This window comes from Scyliorhinus torazame, chromosome 4 (genome assembly GCF_047496885.1).
Source record: "Scyliorhinus torazame isolate Kashiwa2021f chromosome 4, sScyTor2.1, whole genome shotgun sequence".
Classification (NCBI taxonomy): domain Eukaryota; kingdom Metazoa; phylum Chordata; class Chondrichthyes; order Carcharhiniformes; family Scyliorhinidae; genus Scyliorhinus; species Scyliorhinus torazame.
This window is the reverse complement of record NC_092710.1, coordinates 58,335,998-58,352,061: the sequence shown is the minus strand read 5'-3', so window position 1 is coordinate 58,352,061 and position 16,064 is coordinate 58,335,998. Positions and strand designations below refer to the sequence as shown.

Sequence of the window (16,064 nt, the reverse complement as noted above, 5' to 3'; positions counted from 1 at the left end):
TATATTCTGCTGACCCGGCATATAGACCTGTGATGGAGTGGATGCACTGATTCTGATAGCCATTCTCTGAAGGGCGGTGAAAGTCAGACATTTTAACATGGTGTGTGTACCCCTGCCTAACCAGGTCTAATGGGCTACATGGTGGCCCCAGTCTGTCCTGCAGACCCTTCCCCCGCATGTCCCCCTTCCCTCCTACCCCATCACCACACCCACCCCCAGCCGTACCCCCTAGCATTCTGCCCTCCGCAACTCTGGCCCCAACCATGGGTTGCCTCTGGCCTGGCACCTGTCCCTGCTGCCAGGGGTACCGTTGGCTGGCACTACACATGCCAGCTGTCCACTCCGCAGCCCCTGTCTGGCGCCCTCCTGCAGGGACTACTGTGGACATTGCCGTTGGGTGGGCTGTGTGCTGCAACATTGGAGCGTGGCCGCCGGTTGGGTGGGGGGCCAGTTGGTGGCATTGGGGGCGAGGGCTGGATTGCGTGTGTGGTGGTTGGTCTGCTGGTATGGTAGGGTGGGGTTGGGGCACCCGTATGGTCCCGGGACTGGCAGATGACCCCCCCCCTTCCAACCAGCCCTGCAGGTGACCAGTAGCCCACGGTCGTGCCTCTGCTTGTCCTGCCTCCCCTCAACAGCCACCGTGTCTGTTTCCCGCTTTTTGAAACCAAAAGTGGAACACGCAGTCGGTGATTCCGCCAGGTGATGGCAGAGCATCGCTCAGCCTGTTTAAAGATATGCGGATGGCGATTATGGTACGTGCTGAGTAGAATGCATTGGCGCCACTGTTGAGGCACTGGAGCATGGTATTCCGGTGGGCGCCTGGCGAAGGGCCAAAATTTTGGCTTCACTACCGATTCTCTGCCAACGGCGAATCCTGCCCAGTGACTCAGAACAGGGTCCTCTTGAGTGTAACAGTGTGACACCAGGAAACAGAATGCCCTCCTTCGTGGAGTGGGGATGAGTGTGTGTGTGTGAGAGAGAGGGGGTGAGTGTGTGAGTTTGTGAGAGAGGGGTTGAATGTGTGTGAGAGGGATTGAGTGTGTGTGTGTGTGTGTGTGTGAGAGAGAGGGATTGAATGTGTGTGTGTGTGAGAGAGGGATTGAGTGTGTGAGAGAGGGGTGTTGAGTGTGAGTGTGAGGGGGGGATGAGTGTGAGGGGGGGATGAGTGTGAGGGGGGGGATGAGTGTGAGGGGGGGATGAGTGTGAGGGGGGGATGAGTGTGAGGGGGGGATGAGTGTGAGGGGGGGGATGAGTGTGAGGGGGGGGATGAGTGCGAGGGGGGGATGAGTGCGAGGGGGGGATGAGTGCGAGGGGGGGGGTGAGTGCGAGGGGGGGGATGAGTGCGAGGGGGGGGATGAGTGCGAGGGGGGGATGAGTGCGAGGGGGGGATGAGTGCGAGGGGGGGATGAGTGCGAGGGGGGGATGAGTGCGAGGGGGGTGATGAGTGAGGGGGGTGATGAGTGAGGGGGTGATGAGTGAGGGGGGGATGAGTGTGAGGGGGGGATGAGTGTGAGGGGGGGATGAGTGTGAGGGGGGGGGATGAGTGTGAGGGGGGGGATGAGTGTGAGGGGGGGATGAGTGTGAGGGGGGGATGAGTGTGAGGGGGGGGGATGAGTGTGAGGGGGGGATGAGTGTGAGGGGGGGAGATGAGTGAGGGGGAGATGAGTGTGAAGGGGGAGATGAGTGTGTAGGGGGGAGATGAGTGTGTAGGGGGGAGATGAGTGTGTGGGGGGGATGAGTGTGTAGGGGGGGATGAGTGTGTAGGGGGGGATGAGTGTGTAGGGGGGGATGAGTGTGTGAGGGGGGGATGAGTGTGAGGGGGGGATGAGTGTGAGGGGGGGATGAGTGAGGGGGGGATGAGTGTGAGGGGGGGATGAGTGTGAGGGGGGGAATGAGTGTGAGGGGGGAATGAGTGTGAGGGGGTGAGCGCGTGTGTGTGAGAGAGAGGTAGAGTGTGTGTGTGTGTGAGAGAGAGAGAGGTAGAGGGTGTGTGTGAGAGAGAGGGGTAGAGTGTGTGTGTGTGTGAGAGAGGGGTGGAGTGTGTGTGTGTGAGAGAGAGGGGTAGAGTGTGTGAGAGAGAGGGGTAGAGTGTGTGTGTGAGAGGGGTAGAGTGTGAGAGAGGGGGGTAGAGTGTGAGAGAGGGGGGTAGAGTGTGAGAGAGGGGGGGTAGAGTGTGAGAGAGGGGGGTAGAGTGTGAGAGAGGGGGGTAGAGTGTGAGAGAGGGGGGTAGAGTGTGAGAGAGGGGGGTAGAGTGTGAGAGAGGGGGGTAGAGTGTGAGAGAGGGGGGTAGAGTGTGAGAGAGGGGGGGTAGAGTGTGAGAGAGGGGGGGTAGAGTGTGAGAGAGGGGGGTAGAGTGTGAGAGAGGGGGGGTAGAGTGTGAGAGAGGGGGGTAGAGTGTGAGAGGGGGGTAGAGTGTGAGAGAGGGGGGTAGAGTGTGAGAGAGGGGGGTAGAGTGTGAGAGAGGGGGGTAGAGTGTGAGAGAGGGGGGTAGAGTGTGAGAGAGGGGGGTAGAGTGTGAGAGAGGGGGGTAGAGTGTGAGAGAGGGGGGGTAGAGTGTGAGAGAGGGGGGTAGAGTGTGAGAGAGGGGGGTAGAGTGTGAGAGAGGGGGGGTAGAGTGTGAGAGAGGGGGGGTAGAGTGTGAGAGAGAGGGGGGTAGAGTGTGAGAGAGAGGGGGTAGAGTGTGAGAGAGAGGGGGGTAGAGTGTGAGAGAGAGGGGGGTAGAGTGTGAGAGAGAGGGGGGGTAGTGTGAGAGAGAGGGGGGTAGAGTGTGAGAGAGAGGGGGGTAGAGTGTGAGAGAGAGGGGGGTAGTGTGTGAGAGTGAGGGGGGGTAGAGTGTGAGAGAGAGGGGGGTAGAGTGTGAGAGAGAGGGGGGGTAGAGTGTGAGAGAGAGGGGGGTAGAGTGTGAGAGAGAGGGGGGTAGAGTGTGAGAGAGAGGGGGGGTAGAGTGTGAGAGAGAGGGGGGTAGAGTGTGAGAGAGAGGGGGGTAGAGTGTGAGAGAGAGGGGGGTAGAGTGTGAGAGAGAGGGGGGGTAGAGTGTGAGAGAGAGGGGGGTAGAGTGTGAGAGAGAGGGGGGGTAGAGTGTGAGAGAGAGGGGGGTAGAGTGTGAGAGAGAGGGGGGGTAGAGTGTGAGAGAGAGGGGGGTAGAGTGTGAGAGAGAGGGGGGTAGAGTGTGAGAGAGAGGGGGGTAGAGTGTGAGAGAGGGGGGTAGAGTGTGAGAGAGGGGGGGTAGAGTGTGAGAGAGGGGGGTAGAGTGTGAGAGAGAGGGGTAGAGTGTGAGAGAGAGGGGGGTGTAGAGTGTGAGAGAGAGGGGGGTAGAGTGTGAGAGAGGGGGGTAGAGTGTGAGAGAGAGGGGGGGTAGAGTGTGAGAGAGAGGGGGGAAGAGTGAGAGAGGGGGGTAGAGTGTGAGAGGGGGGGTAGAGTGTGAGGTGTGTGTGAGAGAGGGGGGTAGAGTGTGAGGTGTGTGTGAGAGAGGGGGGTAGAGTGTGAGGTGTGTGTGAGAGAGGGGGGTAGGGTGTGAGGTGTGTGTGAGAGAGGGGGGTAGAGTGTGAGGTGTGTGAGAGAGGGGGGTAGAGTGTGAGGTGTGTGTGAGAGAGGGGGGTAGAGTGTGAGGTGTGTGAGAGAGGGGGGTAGAGTGTGAGGTGTGTGTGAGAGAGGGGTAGAGTGTGTGTGTGAGTGTGTGATAGAGGGGTAGAGTGTGAGAGAGGGATTCAAAGTGGGCTGCTGACATTATGAGAAAGCTTGGGATTCCCTGATAGGCTATGAAGGTCACTCGGGTATCCACCGCTCAACCCTGTAATAAATGATTCCTGGACAGCACAGTGCAAAAACAACCTTTCATTTCACCCCTTTCATAATGTAAAATCTCCTCGAGTGCTTCACAGTAACGTTATCAAACACAATTTGACACTGAGTCACATCGAGAGAGATTAGGGCAGGAACGAAAATCTGGTTAAATGTCCGGTTTTAAGGACGAGACTGAACATTGTTCCAGGGTGATATAGATTCCATATGTACATAGTTCAGTAATAAAAGTGGAAATGGCAGAATATCGGGTCTGTTTTGCAGCTCAGTATGTAGGGCTGGCGTGAGATAGATGTGGAACTGGGAAAAACTAGTTGTGAAGGATGAAGCTTTGGGAAAATACAAAATATTTGTTTTTGTTTGTAAAATAGATGATGGGAGTGAAAGAGTTGGTGGAATAGAGGAGGATGTGTGACCATAAATAAAAGTAACTGAAGAAATGTTTTTAATGATAAAAAATAATTTCAATCTGAACAACATAGCTGAGGATAAGTCATTCGATGGAGAGATAACATACCTCAGGTTGTTAAAGGGCATCTCGAGCAAGGCCAGCATTTGTTGTTCATCCACAATTTGCTGTCCATCCACAATTGACCTTGAACTGGGCTGCCTGTTGGGCCATTTCAGAGAGCAGGTAAAAGTCAGCCACATTGCTGTGGATCTGGAGTCACACGTTGTTCAGACTGTGTAAGGATGGCAGACTTTGGTGAGCTGGATGGAATTTTAACCACAATCTGTGGGGATCAAAAGCTTCATGGTCACGATTACTGAGATTAGCTTGCAATTTCAGATGTTAATAATTGAATTTTAAGTTCCACTGTCATGGTGAGTTTTGAACCCGTGGCCAGAGTTTTACGTTGCCCGGATGGGCTCGCGCATGACCAGAAGCGGGTGAAATCACGGGAGAAGCTGTGGGCGCGAAAACCAATGTCATCAAGCACCCGTGCAGTATTTTGGTTGGTGGGTGTACGCAAGAGTTGGTAGCGTGCCCGCCGACAATTAAGCAGGCAGTTTAGACCATTGAAGGGGCAATTGAATGGAACTTTACATGGCCCGTCTGTTTGACTGGTGGACTGATTGGCCAGGCGGTCTTTATGTTTTAGGCGCAACCTGGATGGAATGAACTGTCAGGGCTGAATGTATCTCTGGACTGAGTATCTGTGTATCTGCCTAGACATCATGGCTTAGTTTTGTCATCAATATTTATTTGTCACGGGTCAGCAGCTCTCTGAGTGGCTGTCCCCCTGAGGGAGCAGATGAGAAACGCCAACCCCACTCTCCCTGTTCTGGGCACCTGCTTTCCCCCAGTCCTTCCCAGCAGTGCTCAGCTTCTCCCAGCACACCTTTCACGCTGGGTGACGGTTAATTGGCCCGCCAGCCTGAAGTAGCTCTTCGAGGCCAAGCACAGCTGCATTCCGGCCCGCTGAGTGCCCATGCTCGATGGGCTAAAAATCCAAGCCCATGTCTCCAGACCATTAACCTGAGTTTCTATATTACTGATGATGTGGAGATGCCAGCGTTGGACTGGGGTGAGCACAGTAAGAAGTCTTACAACACCAGGTTAAAGTCCAACAGGTTGGTTTCGATTCACTAGCTTTCGGAGCACTGCTCCTTCCTCAGGTGAATGAAGAGGTGGGTTCCAGAAACATATATATATATTATATATATAGACAAAGTCAAAGGTGCAATACAATACTTTGAATGTGAGTCTTTGCAGGTAATTAAGTCTACAGGTCCAGACGGAGCAACTGGAGAGAGGGATCATCACAGGTTAAAGAGGTGTGAATTGTCTCAAGCCAGGACAGTTGGTAGGATTTCGCAAGCCCATGCCAGATGGTGGGGGTTTAGGCCGTACTCATGTGTGCGGAACTTAGCTAAAAGTTTCTGCTTGGCGATTCTGCATTTTCGCGCGTCCTGAAGGCCACCTTGGAGAACGCTTACCCGAAGATCAGAGAATGAATGCCCTTGACTGCTATAACGCAGAATCGCCGAGCAGAAACATATAGCCAAGGTTCGCACACATGAGTACGGCCTCAACCGGGACCTTGTATTCATGTTGCATTACATTCATCCCCCACCATCTGGCTTGGGCTTGCGAATTCCTACCAACTGTCCTGGCTTGAGACAATTGACACCTGTTTAACCTGCGATGATACTTCTCCCCAGTTGCTCCGTCTGGATCTGTAAAGACTTAATTCCCTGCAAAGACTCGCATTCAAAGTATCGTCTTGCATCTTTGACTTTGTCTATATATATGTTTCTGGAACATACCTCTTCATTCCTCTGAGGAAGGAGCAGTGCTCCAAAAGCTAGCGATTCGAAACAAACCTGTTGGGACTTTAACCTTGTGTTGTCAGACTTCTTTCTATATTACTGGTCCAGTGATCACCATATCACCGTCTTCCCCGAAAAACGTCAATCTTCATTTAATATCGCAAATATACAGGTGGACTGAAGGGATCTAAACAAATGATTGCAAACCCCACAAATTTCCGTATTTTCAATGTTTCTGCCAATCCTATTTACAAATTTGAAACTATTGACCTGAGTAAGAATCATAGAATTTGTATAGGTTACAAGGAGGCTATCTGGCCCATTGTGTTTGCACTGGCTGCCCGAATGAGCAACTCATTTAATTCCAATCTCCCGCCTTCTTGCCGTATTCATGCACATTCTTCCTTTTTAGCTGAGAGACAATTGAATACTTCAATTGAACCTGTTCCACCACACTGTCAAGCAGAACAGTCCAGCACTTAATGAATTGTTTAGTTTGTTCCTAGTTAAGAGAGTTATTGAACTGGTTTGAATTTCTGTTTTGTGTGCAGCAGTTTCCATTCGGAGGGTGGAGAGGCGAGACAAATCTCAGTTACAAAGATCAGCCCAGTTACTAACCCGTGTTTTGCGGAAAGGAAACTAGGAACAAACTGAGGATAGATGCCAAGTTTACAAGGATAGAACTCCACACGGAAACTGAGAACCTGCAGAGCAAGGTAAGGTTTCCAAAATTGTGTTCTGTGCCTATTTTAAATCTTCCTTTTGACATATCTGCTGTGATTATAGTACACAGTTTAGTGCATTTCTTTGTGGCTAAGGGGCCTTTGCTAAACATTTGTGTAAACTCTTAACGGTCTGTTCACATGCTTTTGTTAATTTCGTCTCAATTTCTCTTTTCTCATACTTCCTTAATTTTCTTTAATTGTTGCACAATGGCTACTTTGACAAGTTGAGGTGTAATTTTCCCAACACTTACCTGAATTCTAACATGATTACATGAACTGCGGAGACTCTAAAGATACACCACTAGCTGCTGTGTCTCTGATGTTTCTGTCAACCTTGTTCAATTTGCAGTGGTAACCCTGCCCGCCTGCCAGCTCCCGACTTGGTTCTTTTCCGTTTAGCTGCACAGTGGTTGGGTTCACAGGCACAGATCCTGCTCATGTGCATTGTTTCCTGCTCATTCACTCTGCTGCTTGCAGCAATACACACAGCTCAAATTCAACAGGCCGTGCAAGTCAGTGAAAGGTTAAGACTGGCTAGAAAACCCTTCGCTGTTGAGGTGCCACACATGAGGCTTCAACACCAATGTTCATTTGCAGTGGCGGCACGATGGTGCAGTGGTTAGCACTGCTGCCTCACAGTGCTGAGGACCTGGGTTAAATTCCGACCCTGGGTCACTGTCCATGTGGAGTTTGCACATTCTCCCCGTGTCTGTGGGGGTCTCACCCCCACAGACCCAAAAAAGATGAGCAGGGTAGGTGAATTGGTCACGCTAAATTGCCTTTGATTGGAAAAAAAATGAATTGAATGCTCTAAATTTATTTAAAAAAAGAATTGTTCATTTGCATAGCTCCATTAAAATTATAAAATGTCCCAAGTCCTTCACTGGAACATAATCAGATATATACGACACTGTCGCACGTAAGAAATATTAGCAAAGATGAGTAAATGATTGGACAAGGAGGTAAATTGAAAACATATCTTATAAGAGGAGGATTGGGAGGCAATGAGGTTTAGAGAATAAACTCTGGAGCTCAGGGTCTCGGCAGCTGAAGACGAGGCTTTCAATTGAGGGGTGAAGAAAATGAGGGATGTAGAAGAATTGGGGGAGCGCAGAAATCTTGGAGGATGGTGGGATTGGAGGAGGTTACAGACGTAGGAAGAGCAACGGCCATTGAAGGAATTGAATACGGTGTTAAGAACTTTAAAACCGAGGTGTTGCTGCGCTGGGCCCCAATGTAGATCAATGAGCAACGGGTGAAGGACTAGCAGGCAGCTGGAGTGAATATGATCCTGGTGCAAAAAGGCCCGAGCATGGGGAAATAGCTTTCTCTCCGTTCAACAGTATTTTCATTCAGCATTTAAATGGTTACGGTGCTTGTCTTTCAAGACACAAATACCTCACTGGAGCACCAGAAACCGGTTAGGAGGTGTTGGATTGAAATTCCAAACATCAGGGAATTGGAGAAGTGCTTGAAAACAGTTTTGGATTGAAACATAACAATTCATTTTTTGCTAAAAGCAAATTACCGCAGAAGCTGGAAACTGAAACCGAAACAAAATGCTGGCCAATTGCAGCAGGTGTGACAACATCTGTAGGGAGCTAATGTTTCGAGTCTGAGTGACTCTAGGTCAAAGCTAGAGAGCACTGGAAATGGGTTGAGATTTACACTGTTTCATACACTGTGTGTGTTTGTGTGTGTGTGTGTTGGGGGGAGGAGTGGGGGGGGGGGGGGGGGGGGTGCGGGTGCTGCTGTGGAGCAGTGGGCCTGGATGGAGAGCCAACGATGGATGGCTGTGAGGCAGTAGTTAGCAACTAATTGTTTGCAGCTAATATTGTTCATAGCTGAAGGAGTTGTTAAACCAATCTGACTGTGTACTTTATAAACAGCAGCTTCCAGTCAAAGGGCGGAGACTGAGTCAGAGCCATTTCAGCATAGCAGGAGACTATTCAACCCATCAGGATGTGACACATGTTACAAAGATCAGCACCAACTGTGATTTGCTCAAAGAAAACCAGGAGCAACCTCAGGATTAGCGGCAATGAGTTTACAAAGACAGGACAGGGAGACTCCAGAGCAAAAAGAACAATCTGTGGAACCAGGTAAGGTTAATATTGTTTCTGAGCCTATATATCTGGCCAGAATGCTCGGGCCAGCATGGGGCCAATGGAACACAATTGCACATGGTCCATCTGCTTTTTACTCTTGGCAGGAGGGCCAATTGGTCAGATGGCCTTTACATTTTAGCTGCAATCTCAATCCGGGGCAGGATGAACTGTCAGGCCTGAAATAAAATGGAAAATGTGTCTTTGGACTGAGTGTATGATTTGTGTTGCCGAGGCATGTGGAATCGATTTGACGTCAGTATTTATTTTTCACAGTTCAGGAGCTCCCTGAGACTGCTCTGCAGTGGTTGGCCCCCTGAGGGAGCACATTAGAAACGGCAATCCGCACTTTTCCTGCTCTGCATGCCCACCCTCTTCCCGCTCTCTCTGGCAGTGCTCAATCTTTCACAGAGCACATTACAGGCTGGGTGGCCGATAATTGGCCAGCCACTGTGAAACGTCACTCCGGGGCCGACCATGGCCGAAATGCATTTCACGTCTGCGTCCAGACCCTCCGGGTGCACATGCCCAATAGGCAAAAAATTCAGCTCTATTTCTTTACTTCATCTTACCTGTTAAAGGCATGTTTTCCCCCAGTGAGATTATGTTGCTCAGTCTGTTGTAACCATTCCTTTTCCATGTAGTTATATTCAGTGACCCTGTCTGTTCTCATACAGTGATAAAGGATGATCTGTTTAACAGTGAAGTCCCAGAAGCAGCCTGCTCCTGTTCTTGCATTTCATTTTTAAGAGGTACAGAGTGAGATGAATCATCCTAGCCAGTTCAGACAGGACTGGGCCCCAGACCTTGCCTTCATATATATCTATCTGGGTGATTACCTTTTGGGGAAGCTTTTATTTTTGGAATTACTGTGCAGGGAAGATTGGCCTTGCTGAGTGCTTCATTATTTTTGATGTTGTCCTGAATATCGAAGACGGGGGGGGGGGGGGGAGATTCTCCGCCGGCGTGATTTGCCGTTTTGCCGATGCCCGGGGGTTTCCCGACGGCGTGGGGCTGCCCCATAATGGGGAAACCCCATTGATCGGCCGGCGTAACGGAGAATCCCGCCGGCGGGTCGGGGCAGAAATGTGGCGCGGCGGAGAATCCAGCCCAGGGTTGTTCCTTACCGCCCACATGAATACCAAGCCAGGTTTCTCAGTAACACTGATATCTTCAACGTTTTCTCCTCCACCTCTGCACCAGATGATTCTCATTCTTAGTGATTTTAAACTCTGCTTTTAATCATCCACAATCCCTTCTCCGAGTTCACTTTTCTCCTTTCCTCCACCTACTAATAACCATGGACTTCCCATTGACGTGATCATCTCCAGCGGTCTCGCTATTCCCGTTGTATTGAACACAGATAAGGTCAGATTTGAACACTTATTTCTTTTACTTCAAAAACATTTCCCTGAAAAAGGAAAAAACTCTCCTAGCTCACAGACCGTTGCATTTTCAAATCGCCAGCTGTCTTAACATTTGGTCATCCATTTATCCGAATATTTCTGTAACTGTTGATTTGCTCAGTCACACCCTCTGCTCCACCTTTGGAGCCTCTGTGTCTATTAAAACCATTACTGTTTCTCACCCTGGTCATCAACTGCTTTTCCTGATTTCCATTCCCTTAAGCCTGTGGAACACTGATTTGAAAGTCTGAGGCAGATAACTGGCTGTGCCAGATCTCTTTGAACCACATAAACACTATCAGGTCCTGGTCCCCTTTTGATTTGATTTGATTTATTGTCACATGTACCGAAGTACAGTGAAAAGTATTTTTCTGCAGCCAAGGGAACGTATACAGTAAGTACATAGTAGACAAAAAGAATAATCAACAGAGCACATTGACAAATGGTACATCAACAAACAGTGATTGGTTACAGTTCGGAACAAGGGGCCAAACAAAGCAAATACATGAGCAAATACGTGAATAGTGTTCTTACAGGGAACAGATCAGTCCAAGGGGGAGTCGTTGAGTCTTGTAGCTGTGGGGAAGTAGCTATTCCTATGTCTGGATGTGCGGGTCTTCAGACTTCTGTACCGTTTGCCTGATGGAAGGGTCTGGAAGAAGGCAATGCCTGGGTGGGAGGGGTCTCTGATAATGCTGTCTGCGTTCCTGAGGCAGCGGGAGGTGTATCGGCTGCCCATAAATCAAAGGTCACATTGGATTCCTAAGATAACCCAAGGCTTCTGCTTCCCACACAAACTACCTTCCTTGCATTCTCCACACTCCTCTCAGTGATACCACTGAGGTACTCATGGAATTTTGTTCTAAAAATAGAACAAGACTGTTCAGCTTCCTCTGCTAAACTGCCCTTCTCCTAGCCCAACTGGTCAAACTTCTTTTAATGTTCCCTGCTGCCCTGGAGCAGAGGGGATGATTCAATAGACGGGTAGCTGCAAAAATATCGCAATAAATGGTCAAATGCTACACAGTTGAGAATTTGAAAATGTAGTTGTCTGATCTCATCTGATTCTGGAGCCTATCTTAACGTTGATCACTCTATCTCTGAGCTCGGCATATCAATGGAAGCAACCACCTGGCCCATCATCGTATTCCCACCAAACTTGATCATCTAACTTGCTTTCTTGGCTCTTGTTATTTGATATTGTCAACAGTTTCAAATTTTCTACTATAACTCCTCTCCTCAGAAAACCCACCCTTGACCCCTCTGTGTTTAGTTAGGTTTGTGCATGTGGATTGGGGACTTGATCAGTGGGGTACAGAGTTCGGGGCTCTATCAGTGGAGTGCAGCCACGGGGCTGGGTCAATGGGACGCAGGTTCCGGGCTGGATCCGTGGGATGCAGGTGTGGGGCTGGATCAGTAGGGTGTGGGTCTTGGTTGCGGGTCGGTCAGTGGGGTACGGAACTCAGTTGCGGGTGTGGGTCTGGGTCAGTGGACGCGGATGCAGGGCTAGGCTAGTGGATGGCAGCCACGGGCTGGGTCAATGGGGTGCATGGCTGGGTCAGTGCTACTGGGTGTGGTTGTTGGGTCAGTGATTACAGGACTCCTAGATTATCATAGATATTCATAGAATTTACAGTGCAGAAGGAGGCCATTCGGCCCATCGAGTCTGCACCGGCTCTTGGAAAGAGCACCCTACCCAAGGTCAACACCTCCACCCTATCCCCAAAACCCAGTAACCCCACCCAACTAAGGGCAATTTTTGGATCAGGTTTGTAATGATGGAGTGCAGGAATGTTGATTGCATCAAGCACTGTGGTATATTACATGGATAGGAAATGAGGGACCATGGATAGATTTGAAAATCTAAGTTGCGGTTTTTCTAATTGATGTATTGTCAGACTGTGAGGCAGCGTGGGTCAGTGAGCACAGATGATAAGAATAATCTTTATTAGTGTCACAAATAGGCTTACATTAACACTGCAATTAAGTTATTGTGAAAATCCCCTAGTTGCCACATTCTGGCACCTGTTCGGGTACACCGAAGGAGAATTCAGAATGTCCAATTTACCTAACAAGCACGTCTTTCAGGACTTGTGGGAGGAAACCGGTGCACCCGGAGGAAACCCAGACAGACACTGGGAGAACGCGCAGACTCCACACAGACAGTGACTCAAGCCAGATGGAAGGAGACTTGGTGTATGTTAGAATATAGGAATGAGAGTTTCAGAGCAATTATGAAATAAAGCTGGGTGTCATCACCTTACATACGGAACATGATGCCAGGTTGCTGAAGGGCAGCGTGTTAATAAGAAAAATAAAAGAACCAACAATATGTAATTGAAGCATTCCAGAGATGACGATGTAGGAAACCATGCCAGTGATTTCTTTTGGTGTGATTTAATAGATGGAAATTGAGCTGGTTATCATTGGTGCATTTCCACCCAACTGGGCAACTGTGGAGAGATGTTGGAGATGGTTAACTGCATCAAAAACTGTTGACCGGTTGAAAAAGGAGAAGCTGCTCCAATTATCCCTGTTGGAGTCAGCTAGGATATTATTTGCGACTTTGATAACAGCAGTTTTGGAACTGTGAAAGGGTTAAAACCTGATTGGAGGGATGCACAAATGGAATTCCAGGAAAGGCAAGGGCATAGATTTGGGAGAGAACGGCAATTTCAATGATTATGGAGAATGGAGGGGAGGCTGTAGATGGAGCAAAGGTTTGCAAGGACAAAAGAGGTCCAGGGTAGATTTAATGAGGAAAGGGATGAGGACGGCTAAGGCATTGTGAAACTGTTGTCAAAACGTTCACTTGTGTCACCATGGCTTTGTGAGTTTATAAAATCCCCAAAGACATCCCAGAACTTAGTGCTATTACGGACCCCTGGTCAGATCCCAAAAGTGGCTAAGATACTGGACAAGACTACAACTGTTTTTATTTTTAATACTGTGCGGAAAGGTCAATTCGCTCGAGGTGTGATTTCATAAGAAATGGGGCTTGGTTATTTTTAACAAATAAAACTTTATTAAAACAAAACAGAAACAATATTTAAACTTTTAAATTCAAATCTAATAAGAACAGCTTACATGAATCTCTGAACCCTAACACACACTTTCCCATTAAACAGCACGTACCATGAACATACAGCTCCATCCTCCACTTACACAGACTGACAGAAATGATACTTGCGTTCACCGAACATACACCTGCTGTTAGTGCAGCTCTTTCAGCCCCTTTTGGAAAAGCCTGTCTCTGTGGCGGCTTTTCATGACCTCTCCCGGTCGCTTTCCAAATACTTCTGCTTCCCACCTATTCGAACAGGATTATTTTTCTCTCTTATGAGCTCTGCCCAGCCCCTCAAACAATGGTTCTGTCCTGGAGTGTCCAGACTTGAACTCATCATCACTATCTGGGCTTTTGATTGCCCACTCCCGTTTACACAGAAGAACAGGGCCATGCTACAAATATGCAATTAACCTCCAATTTATACACAAAAGAGGCCATCAAATTCTGTCCTGGGCTAATTGCTAGCAGATCAGGATGTTCCGGAGGACAATGAATCTTTAAAAAATGTATATTTTTATTAAACATTTTTTAAGAAATACAAAACCATAAAACAAAACAAACAGCCAAACACAGGAGCATCAACCCCCCGCCCCCCCCCTTAACAGCTGATGGTGACTAGATCTTTAGAGAACACAATAAAAAGCTGTCATCTTTTGTCGAATCCCTCAGTTGCACCCCTTAATGCATATTTAACTTTCTCACGCTGCAAAAACTCTCAGATACCTCAACCACACCGAGGCGCTGGGTGGAGAAGCTGACCTCCACTACAACAGAATCCGCCTGTGAGCGATCAACGAAGCGAAGGCTAAGACGTCCTACCCCGCACCGGTCTGCAACACCAGCAGGTCTGACACGCCAAATATGGCTGCTAGGGCACAGGGCTCCAAATCCATCTGGAAAACCTCTTGACATGGTGCTGAACAAGAAGATCCAAAATCTCACGAGCGTAGGACATGCGCAGAAAATGTGCACATGGTTTGCCGAGCACATCCCACAGCGCTCACACTTATTTTCCACCGCCTCAAACAACCAACTCAACCTCGCCCTAGTTAAGTGTGTCCGGTGCACTACCTTCAAATGTATCAACCCCAGTGTCGTGCAGAAAAAAAGTGGCATTCGCCCTACGCAAGGCCCCGCACCATACCCCTCCTCCAATGCCACTCCCAACTCCGCCTCACAGTTGACCTTAATCCTCACCATGGATACAGTATACTCCGCCATTATCCTCCCACAAATTCCCGAGGTACTCCCCTCTTCCAGCCCCGCTAACGTCTAAACCTTTCCAACTGGGGGGATGGCAGCGCTACTGGAAATGTGAAAACCTCCCACACAAAGCCCCTTCCCTTCAGATATCTAAAGTTTTCCGCCTGCGAAAACCCGAAATGCTCTGACATCTCATCCAGGCTCACGAACCACCCCTCCAAAAACAAGTGTTGCACACCATCCAGCCCCTTATCCACCCAGCCCCTGACATCCAGTCTTGCCGGCTCAAACATATGGTTAACATAAATCAGCGCCCGCTTCGACATCCTAACTAATTTAAATGCTGCCAAAATTTATGCCAGATTTTCAAACGTCACAATCGCCACCAGATAACCTTAAAACTTCCCTGGAGAGAACGGCGATGAGGCCATCGCCACACCCGCAGACCCGTCCCTTTAAATGAGCCCGACTCCATCCTCACCCACACTGCCTCCTGATCCCAACACCTTCTCCGCGTTCGCCCAATAATATTACATCAAACTTGGCAGCGGCAAACACCCTGATTTCCGGTCCCTTTGCAGGACCGTTCGACGAATCCTAGCAACCCTACCTACACAAATAAAGGTTAAAATCAGTCTCTCCACCTCCGGAAAAAACACCTTTTGGCAAAAAAACCAGTGCGCATTGGAATAGGATCTGAAATCGTGGCAAAATGTTAATCTTCACGGCCTGTCAAGGACAGAGGGAGGCTATCCCGCCTCTGCACATCTGCCTTAACCCTACCCACCAGAGGTTACTAAGCCAAGCCCAATCCCGCACTACCTGCACCCCTAAATACCTAAAATGAGTGCCTGTCAAACGAAAGGGCAACACCTCCAAATTAGTTCTCTTCTCTTTCTCTGGTGTGGTAACCGATAAACACTCACTCAGCCCCAGGTTTAACTTGTACTCCGATGATGCCCCAAACAGCTTCAACAATGCCATTCAACAATTATAGCCCCCACTGCAGGGAACTGTCCAGAAATGAACAGTAACCAATCATCAGCATGCAGGGGCACTGAGGTCCCAGGTTCGATCCCGGCTCTGGATCACTGTCCGTGTGGAGTTTGCACATTCTCCCCGTGTTTGCGTGAGTTTCGCCCCCTCAACCCAAAAATGTGCAGGCTAGGTGGATTGGCCATGCTAAATTGCCCCTTAATGGGGAAAAAAAAGAATTGGGTACTCTAAATTTCAAAAAAACCTATGAAGACTGAATGTTCAATCCAGTGCACATTCCCATTATGAACAATGGACATTTGAGCACCGTAGGAAGATTCATTGTCAGTGAGAGATGCATATCTGTCTAAATTTGTACATAATCACCTAGAAAAGTAAGAGTTCCTGGTCAAGGCTCTTCAACAAATTATTTCATCTTCACAAATAGTTTATCTACAAAACCACCAAAAGGAAGTGTGACAAAATCATTGGTGATCCACATGTTTGG

The 16,064-nt window shown here is 48.9% G+C and overlaps 1 protein-coding gene and 1 long non-coding RNA gene across 7 annotated transcripts in view; one reads left to right on the top strand and one right to left on the bottom strand.

Annotated features, from left to right (window-relative positions):
* Positions 1 to 16,064, bottom strand: part of LOC140410244 (uncharacterized) — an 857,189-nt gene that overhangs the window by 164,070 nt on the left and 677,055 nt on the right. The gene's annotated exons all lie outside the window — the stretch shown is intronic.
* LOC140410237 (NACHT, LRR and PYD domains-containing protein 3-like) overlaps positions 1 to 16,064 on the top strand; it is a 91,611-nt gene that overhangs the window by 11,880 nt on the left and 63,667 nt on the right. For 3 of the 6 annotated variants that reach the window (XM_072498197.1, XM_072498192.1, XM_072498193.1), the window contains exons 2-3: positions 6,627 to 6,791; positions 8,690 to 8,902. In XM_072498197.1, coding sequence (XP_072354298.1) covers positions 8,842 to 8,902 — 61 coding nt within the window. In that variant the 5' untranslated portion in view covers positions 6,627 to 6,791; positions 8,690 to 8,841. Of the gene's footprint in view, positions 1 to 6,626; positions 6,792 to 8,689; positions 8,903 to 16,064 lie in introns of those variants that run through there. The other 3 variants (XM_072498196.1, XM_072498195.1, XM_072498198.1) reach the window with 3 other exon arrangements.